The sequence below is a fragment of the Mycetomoellerius zeteki genome, unplaced genomic scaffold (assembly GCF_001594055.1).
Source record: "Mycetomoellerius zeteki isolate Tzet28-1 unplaced genomic scaffold, Tzet1.0 scaffold121, whole genome shotgun sequence".
NCBI classification, from domain to species: Eukaryota; Metazoa; Arthropoda; class Insecta; order Hymenoptera; family Formicidae; genus Mycetomoellerius; species Mycetomoellerius zeteki.
The window spans coordinates 245223-255247 of NW_017256136.1; the positions used below are offsets into that span (position 1 = coordinate 245223).

At 33.5% G+C, this 10025-nt stretch overlaps 1 protein-coding gene across 2 annotated transcripts; it reads left to right on the forward strand.

Annotated features, from left to right (window-relative positions):
• Window positions 1–133: 133 nt before the first annotated feature.
• Window positions 134–5000, forward strand: LOC108731187 (protein painting of fourth). Of its 2 annotated transcripts, XM_018461372.1 has the most exons (7): window positions 134–137; window positions 288–344; window positions 603–1268; window positions 1360–1850; window positions 1986–2472; window positions 3704–4030; window positions 4896–5000. In XM_018461372.1, the coding sequence occupies exons 2-7, from the start codon at window positions 333–335 to the stop codon at window positions 4959–4961; spliced, it is 2049 nt and encodes a 682-aa protein (XP_018316874.1). In that variant the 5' UTR covers window positions 134–137; window positions 288–332; the 3' UTR covers window positions 4962–5000. The 2 variants fall into 2 exon arrangements, with proteins under 2 accessions (XP_018316874.1, XP_018316875.1); XM_018461373.1 differs by lacking the exons at window positions 134–137; window positions 3704–4030; window positions 4896–5000 and adding an exon at window positions 2588–2658 and having other exon boundaries at window positions 243–344.
• The last annotated feature ends 5025 nt before the right edge of the window (window positions 5001–10025 follow it).

The window sequence follows — 10025 nt, forward strand, 5'->3', positions numbered from 1 at the left end:
TATTGAAGAATTTTACAACAGTTGCAAAGCTGCTTTCTCTGCTGAACGCAGCCAATGGCTGCGTTCAGCAGACTCAACAGTTTTACAACCGTTTTATGATTGTCTGCTGAGATAGGACCATTCTTCTAGATCTAAAAGTATGATCCAATTAGCGCGAAGGAAACTTACAACAGTTGCAAAACAAACGTTCTGCTGAACGCACCCAATGTCTAGTAGTACCAGTGCCTAGTGGCTATCCTTGTCATTCATTCTCATACCCCCCATGATCTATTTACATTTTGTTTCAGGAAATACTTCTACCTCGTAAGGCGAGTCACATTGAATCTGGCAGTATGAAACGCGCGGTAATGTTAAAGCTACTTCCTCTTTTCCGTTTCTAGTGCGATAATAGAATGCACTGCGATTTTTTTCTCGACAATTCTACTTCGCTCTAGGTTAATTTGTCTGTACCAAATAATATTTACATACGCGATTGTACCGACGTTGTTCATGTGAGAAAATGAATACCATTTCGACGAAACAGTGCGTGATGGTACATGTTGTAAGATTTATGAATCACAGTTTGTGCACTCCGTTTTAATTTATACTTTCTTGATTTTCAGATATCTGAGGAAAACAGTGAGACCAAACGGGCTTTTTTTAAACAAGAGTCAATCAACTTTGGATATGATGCTTCTTCGTACGCTAGTTATTCGTCGTCATCATCCTCTACTATCACTCAACCTTTGCCTGGGCAACCACCCTTGCCTCCTATGCCTCCACCACCCAGTGGAGTCCCACCTCCGCCACATGTATTTGGACCAGTGCCTTCCCAAATGACTCCTATTCAATGGACACATGCACATACTCCTTGGCAATGGATAACACCACAAACGTCCCCTTTGCCAACTCCTCCAGCTCCTCCACATGATATCGCTAGTACAATTCCAAGGGAGATTCCACTAAGGGGTAATTATGTACGTCGCGAAAGGTTTACTCACAATAGGAACAGTATGTATATTCACAGAAATAATTTTCACCGTAAAAATAGACGGGTAGTACGGTTTGGACAGCCACAAGGTCAATTTGATCAAGCTGCATATTTTGGTGCAACTTTAACGGGTAATCTCGGATTGCAATGGCAAAGAAATATTTATAATGCAGCAGCGAGTGATAGTATAAGAAGCCATATGACTGTTCCTTTATCTTCCCATTCCATATCTCCTATCCCATCAGGAATCATGAGCAACAGACATAATGAAGAAACTGAGGATCAGGATGTGAAAATTGTACTGGAGAACATATTTTAAACAGTTTAAAGAAAAAATAATTTGAAATAATATGTTTGTTACAAACTTACCTAACGACTAAATTTTTCAGGAGAAGGTAGTAAAGAAAAATAAACAAAGGAAGCCAATGTCTCAAAGTTATGTAAATAAACCATGGAATAGAGAAGATGCAGAAAGAGCTCTAAAAATTGAAAGTGAATACAATATGAAGAATAAAGTTAATGCACAGAGCTTAATAATTAAGTTTCCTGATACAGATCTAGATAAGAACATCGTTAGTAAATTTCATTCTGATATTCTGAACATACATTTTCAAAATCCATGTGGGTCGAGATATTGTTTTATTCAAATGGCGGAAGATGTGAATATTGACGAAGCTATAAAAGAATTGGAAAAAATTAAGTTTGGTCTGGGATACCTGAAAGTCGAAAAAAAGATATTAAGAGATGAAGATAATCCCGAAGAAATAGATCCCTATACCTTATTTATAGGAAATTTACCCGAATCTGTTAAAACAAGCGAAATAAAAAGTAAATTTCCAAAAGCACAAGATGAAGAAACACGAAAGATGAAGAATACGCGGTGAGTTAATAGATATCGTGCGTGCGCGCGCGCGTGCGCGTGCGGGTGTGTATGTTAACTATTTACTATACAAATAGTACGATCGTTAGGTTTTATGATTTTGTACTGTAATATTATCCCGACGTTTTATTACAGAAATATTTTAATGAGATATAATAGTGTGGACGATGCAATATCGGATTACAAACAAGCATATGGTTTAATATGGGATAAGAGGAATATTAATATTAGATTTAGACGGAAAAGAGGTAATACTTGTCTTCCCGAAGAACCTAAGCCTGACATTAAGAAAGTTAAAGAAGAACCAAATAATGCTACACTAATGGAAAAGAAACGAAACATGAGTCATATTGAATTTGATATCAATATTAACGATTTGAAAGAGGAAGAAAGTAACATTAATGAAACAAAGGAAGATAAAATTAATCGCGCGAATAAACCATCGGCAAATCAAAATATGGGTAGTGTCGAAAATGGATTACAAGATAATTCTAATAAAGCACAAAGAAAACTAGCCTCGCAAGTTCAAGAAAATATAAGCTCTCATTTATCTGAGTTATTAACTCCGTCGGACATCGACACGTCTGCTACGATGGCACAAGAAGAACAACGACAATCTTGGGTAATAGATTAATATCATTATGTTGTATATTGTTGTGTTGCAATTGTACATACGATACAAATTCCTAAGAGAGTTTTGAAAACTTTATATAATTAATAAACAAAGGATATTGCAGGAGATTTTGGGCCCTGCACATAATCTATCACCACAAGGAGCAAAATGGACACCCAGATGAAAGAATATTTTGTACGAAATTTTATCCTAAAAGAGCCACACCATTTTGAGATATCGAAAAAAAATGTGATTTTTCATTAGTATTTTTTTTTCTCCGTTAAATCTAAACGGATCTTTATAAAAAAAAATCATGAATATAAAGAGTATCAGAAAGATTAGAATAAGAATTTTTTTGTCAATCTTGGCTCAAAATTTTGTTTTTCAAAAAATCGAGAATTTTTAAAAATTGCATTTTTTATATGATCTGAATGTTTGACCACCTTTAAAATAAGTCAGCAGCTAAATGTTATCATAAATTATATCACTAATATCATTTGGAATATATTTTATAAAACATCTGTAAATCCTATTGCTGATATGACATGATTGAACTTTCAGTTTGAGTATGTTACTTTGATCAAAGTAACATATATACTAGGCATGTATTTGAAAAATACTTTTATTTAAAACACACTATTTGCAATACAAGCGTATTTTGTATTTTTTATTTCAGCGAATCACATAAAAGTATTACGTATTTTTGTATTTAAAATCGAAAGGTTGAAAGATTTTTATACTTTATAATTGAAATAATAAGGTTAATTGTCAATGTTAGTATTTGAAATACAAAATACAAAATACTTTCAATCTTTTGTTATTAATATCGAAGTACAAAACACTTTTATGTGCTCCTATGAAATACAAAATATTTTCATGTACTCCGAACAAACACAAAGTATAAAATATATTTGTCTTACCAATACTGTTTTTCAAATAAAAGTGTTTCAAATACATGTCCAGCTCTGCATATATAAAATTTCAATGAGATATGTACTATATATTACCGGATACTAATGATATTCGGCTATTTGGCCGAAAATAATGCCGAGTAATGCCGAATATCTTTCTGATATCCGATGCATCCCTATTTTATATTATATAAAGTTTTGAAATGTTTTGACATATTATATAAACTTGAAATGCGCTTAAGATATTATAAACTCTGAAACTATACAGTTTTGTATGATTGATGTATACCGTTTTCTAAAAAGCTAACAATACTTTTATTTTCCTGTAGACGTCACAGTTCCTTCAAATATCTTCAGCATCAAAAGCTCCCCTACCATGTCCAGCCGAGACAGCTATTGAGGAAACGAAAATGCTTACACAAATTAAAGAGGAACCCGTAGATTACGATGAAATGGATTTCATCATAGATGATGATGATGATGATGACGATGACGATGCTGATGACGATGACGATATCGAGGAGCCGGATGATACTGATGATGATGAAGATAATGATGCAGAAGATTTTGAAGATGATGAAGATATCGACGATGATGGAAATATAGCATCTAGGACTAAACCATTGGAAGCACAAGATAACGAAGAACCATCAGACGTAAGTGTAGTGCACTAGTTACATTATCGTTTATAAATTCGGAAACGCTTGCATTTTCTCACATTTCACAAAAACTTAAGTAATTTGGTGAAAAGAAATTATATAGAAGCTTTTAAAGATGCATTTTAAAGAGGAAAAATAGAGCTTTAAATTGGCATTCGAATTTTGTTTCTATTAGCGAATTCGACTGGATACATTCAGTGCGAACTGGTGCACAAAAGTTTTCGTACACAAATTGACGTAAAAATGTGTGTTTAATATCCTACAATAAAATTCGTGTCGTGAGCGGATGTCGTGTCGATTGGTACTCTCGCTGCGCTTACTTCGTGAGCGGCTGTCATCGCGGAGATCGCGCGATTGACGGTTAAGTGTAATCGATTAATAAATATTATATGCATATTTCCTAAATTACATAAAATTGGAAATTGATATTTTTTTTCAATATTTTTGTTATTCTTTAAAACGCTCTATCTGGATCATTATTGGATAAAATTTAATAGACAAACATTTTGAAATAGACTTTCTAAGCTTTAAAATGCTTGCCTGTTAAATTTTGTCCGATGATGTTCCATCCAAGTAGAGCGCTTCAAAAAGTAACAAAAATATTGAAAAAAAAAATTAATTTTTAATTTTATGTAATTTAGGAACAAAATATAGAGACAAAACGTCACTTTGAAGCTCTATTCTTCCTTTTTAAATACATTTTTAAAAACTTCTCTACGATTTGTGTGTTTCACCGTGTTATTTAAGTTTTTGTAAAATGCAAGAAAATCGCAAGCGTTTCCGAATTTATGAACAGTAGTATAGGTTTTTAAAAATCTCGATAATATTTTGCATACGTTTGATATCCGCTTTCTTATTCCAGCATCTTGATCAAATGTTCAGCGAATTGGGGAACATGACAGGTGACATCGATTTCTTAAAACAATGAAGGAAACATTATTTTAATACTCGTTATCCAATCCAGTTCTTTTTATGAAATTTGATTCCGTGTTTATTTTATTTAACGTGTAAATATAAGAGAGTATATAAATCATATTTTTTAAATAAGAACCCTATATTTGGTCAAAACGGATTTTAGCGCTTAAATACACATTTCTTGCGTGAATTTATATACAATACATTCTGATTCTGCACATCGTGTGCCGAAATAGTTTTTCGGACTTAAAACGCCTTTATGAGCAGAACCTTTTTTTATGCATATTCCCGAACCCCTGGGAACGGCTCCGGAGGTTATGTGGGACTCTCGTCCATTATAACTTCTGCTGGTGTCCTTCCTTGGGTCCTTTCCTTAATTGAGGAAGCACTGGGGACACGTGCAGCATTCTTCCAGTGCTCCCCCAGACCCGCCGGCCATAACCGGCACTTTCCCCCGAGAGTCTATTGGACTTAGACTCCCGGGTGCCCATTGTTCGGGCCGACCTCCTGATCCGGGTGAGGAGGGGACACCGCCTCCTCACTTATGAGCAGAATCAGAATAGTAATATCACTTATTAAATTATACAAGCAATTTAATAATTTTTTCATGCTAATAAGCATCTTTATAACAAGAATATTAATTGTTATATGTTGATGAAGTTTAAAAACTGCGAATAATTTATTACGAAAAATATTATTTTGGCTGGGAATCAAACCCGGATCTCCCTCTTGCCAGATGAGTGTCTTCAGACTAGCAGGTGTCCTTAGAGTACCGAGGTCTTAGTAATATTCTTCGCAATAACCAATAACTAGAAGAAAAGTCATGTTTCAAGGAAGTGTAAGATAAACAATATAAAGCGACTATTAGTCCGATATGAATAAATCAAACTTTAAATGAGAAGAATCTTATAAATATTAGTTGAATAATATAAGCAAATGAGACTGCACGTATTTAGGTATTCAGTAGCGTAAGCAATTATAAAGCCATATTTAAGCATTTTGTAATTATTTCTTCTAATGAATTTTAATAACTATCACGCTTAAATGAAAAATTATGTAAGCTCTATCATGTTACTAAAGTTATCATTTTAAATATTTCTTGTGGTTTATCTGTTTTTTTTATCGTCTATGTATTTTTTTCTTCGATGATTCTTTTTTTATGTAACAACAAAATTATGAAAAACAGATAAGCGAAGAAGGCATATTTGATCAAAACAAATGTTTTTTTAATATAACATTTTTGCTTGAATCTTACAATTTCCAGTTCAAGTAATGATTATTTGTCGGTCTTGAAACACACTCTTAAACGGAAACTGGAACACGCAATATCACTAATTAAATTGACAAGTACTTTAATGATGGTGTACTAATTAATATCTTAATATTGTAAAAATATCACTCCAATCGGGATTTGAGGACCGATCTCACCAATTCCGGAATTAATCTAATTGGTCAATTCTTTTTCTTCTTCTTCGACCCACTGGATTTCGACCCTCTTAAGATGAGGTCCAGTATCATGCTTTGAAGAAGCTTTTAAGGAGAGGATCGGTGCGTCCCGCGAGACAGCAGAGTAGGCCTAAGAAAGGGAGAGAACCCGACCAGAACGCAGCAAAAGGAAAATTTTTTTCTTTTGTTTTATAATCTAATTTTTAAGATTTCTTGGGCTTTTGTGAGAAATGTTATAATGTATCTAAGTATATTTTGTAATTTAAGTTTGCAAGTACATACTCAATTGAAAAAGGTTCGAATAATTTTAAGTCTCTCAGTGAAGTAGATAATCTATGGCTCAGTGACCGAATGCAAGGGCAAGCCCACAAAATATGGTTCAAATCCTGGACGGGACCGCCACGAAGACCCAGGAGATTCAATCACCCCGATTCCAAAGAGACGAGATCTGGAGCAGACATATCCACATATCACACGGATGGCCAAGACAAGATCCGATCTGCTATGATTAATTTTATTAATAAAACAGATATCGATATTCCGATAGTTTAATATATAATGAGCTTCGGTACCAATACTTATAGAATTTATGTGTTCAATGTCCAGTGTACCATAGTCGTTATTAAGGGCGTGTAATACATCCACAAAGGACAGTTTGTTATGAATACGAAAGCCCGAAATTGATGCGTTCTTCGCTATTTTATCTGCTTCCTCATTTCCCAGGATACCCACGTGTGCCGGGCACCACGTTAATCGAATTCTAATTCCTGATTTTAATAAATTTGAAATCTTAAGAGCTAAGTTTCTAACATCAGGGCTGAGTTTTTCGTTTGCAAAAGATTTTTCAAGAAGAGCGAAGTTATAAAAGACTTTCAAAGCGCTTAATGAATCTGATTAATGTTTCTGCCAGAGAAGGAGTGAGCAGTATTTTCGCTCTATCAATAGCGAAAATCTCAGCCGAATTCAATTAAATTCAATGTCCAGTTCGGACATTGAATTTAATTGAAATGAAAAGGAATTTTGAGATTCAGGGATTCAAACCGCGCCGCTATCCACGTGGGAGCCATCCTCAAGGATGACTCTAGAGCCGCCCGTATATATTTCTAATTAGTTATCGTTATTATTATTAAAGGACTCCGCACGTTTCTTATAGAAAATGGGTCTCGGTGGATTTGGCTGAAACTTTGGTAATTTATAGATAATGTGATCCTGATGAAAAGTTGTCATTGCTCCAACTTGATTCATTGAGCCGTTTGACCTCTATCGTTGAAGATAGGGAATAGGCGACTGCCACTGCCGGCGCGTAGGCAACTGTAAATCAATGACTGCGTTCACCAGTCATGAAAAATTAATCAGTCAGGAAAATTAATCAGTTAGCGCTTAGTGATTTTTTAATATGATTGGTTCTCACCTTTAAGTCTTCGCAAAATCTAAGTGTAGGAACCAATCGTATTAAAGAAGCATTAAGCGCTAACTGATTAATTTTCTCTGCTGAACGCAGCTATGTTATTTTTAAAACGATTATTATAACAACATTGAGAATGACCGAATATAAATCATAAAAATAAGATGTTTATTATTCAAAACAGACGTTTCAACCCGATAGGAGTATAACGAGCACCTAGCGTGGCTTATAGCCCTTTTAATTTTATGTTATTTTAAATAAAATTTTCATCGGGTCAATGCAAGATTGACACTTAGGAAATTTCTTGTTAAAAACTTATCGCAAACTTTAAACGTTTTAAAAAAGTTTATTCGATATATTTGCCATTGTAAACAATTATCTTCATTATCTTATATTCCCAATTTATCTTTGCAGTGTAGACAATATAGGTATAATACATAACAGAAATCCGTGAATTAACAAATTTAATATTGTCTATTTTACAGATCAAAGTCCTCTCGGAGTTTTTCTTACTGTTAGTTCTATACATATTTTTTGCAATACGAAAAAATAATGAATACAGAGGAACACACACTTTAATGAATATTTTTAACGCCATTACTTGTGATTATCGAAAAATTGCAGGAAATTATGTGCGTTAACGTTCTTCTCTATTCTTTCACGTAAATTGTAAAGTTGGTGTTCAAATGCCAATAAATTTGTTTTAAACAAAATCGCAATTGTAGTAATGTCAAATTTATTTAGAATTTTTATGTTAGTACAAAATATAAAAATATAAAAATTGCTTATATTTCAATTAACCACGTAAAGAAAAATAGTACTCATCCAATTACACGTACGCATCCCAGATAACCAAGCGTGATTTAGCATATTAGACAAATTAATGTATTGCACGAGTTGTTATAAAGTTGCCGTCAATTTGCTGACATCAGAATCTTATGTGCAAACTAAGTTAGCAACATGAATGTAAAAATCGATGAATATTGGTTTTCAATAATTTTTTACTCAAATATTATCAACTTCACAGAAACAGTTAGAGACAAAAATTGTTTATTTTCTTTTCATAAAATTTTTAGAATTTTTCAGAGCTTTTTAATATCGTATTTCCTCATGTTGATAAAAATAGTTGCCAATAAGAAAATGCAGTACTAAAAAGTTCATAAAAAATTCTGAAAAAATGCTTAGAGCTCTATGAGAAGAAAATAAACAATTTTTATCTCTTGCTTTTTCTGTAAAGTTGATAGTATTTGAATAAAAAATTATTGAAGACCAATATTCGGTAATTTTTAGTAATTAGATAATATCTCGTTAACCATTGCAAAAATTGCCGAATATATATTCGGTAATTTTTAATAATTAATATCTCGTTAACTATTGCGAAAATTGCAAAATGGTACAGGACTTTTCGACTCAGTTTAGTCCATTCTATCTACATACACTCTATGGCAATAGTCTCGCCGGACACCCTGTATAGTATCGTGCCGGCAATATAATTGCAAATTGATGGCACGTATATTTTAAATGCCACTAAGATGCTACCAACTTGTTGTCATCAAACTTAGAATTTATGTGAGGGCAATATTTCACGCATATTGAGGAGCACCTTGGACTCATTTGGCTATCTGGAGGATTATAATAAGAAAATTATTCATTTAATTTAGTAGGATACAAATTCCTACCCTGTAGGAATCCAAATATATACCCTGTTATAATAGATAAGTAATAACAATATTAGTAGTATTGTTGTATTACATTATATAATAATATTAGTAATATTTTTCTTTCATTTTCTTGATTCGCTAATAGATATACGAACATTATTTGTCGACATTTATTTTACAATTGCGTATGACAAGCAAATGATAAAAACAGATTTATTGGCCTTTTATTTACCAATTAAGAATTATACAATTAGATAAATATTTGGATAAATAATAAATGTAATTGTGCAGAGGCCTAATTTGTTACTCTGAACTTCATAAATATACATGGTACATGTCGGGGCCATTGCGGATTATCCCTTACTAAAACATCACTCATATTCGTGGCGTTAATCATTCACGATTTAACGAACACACATTCAATTAGTTACTATATGCGTATCGGCAGAAACGTTTCAAGTTAGCAATAACAAATCGTCGATAAATGTCACACGCACGCACGCACGCACGCACGCACGCACGCACGCACGCACGCACGCACGCACGCACGCACGCACGCGCGCGC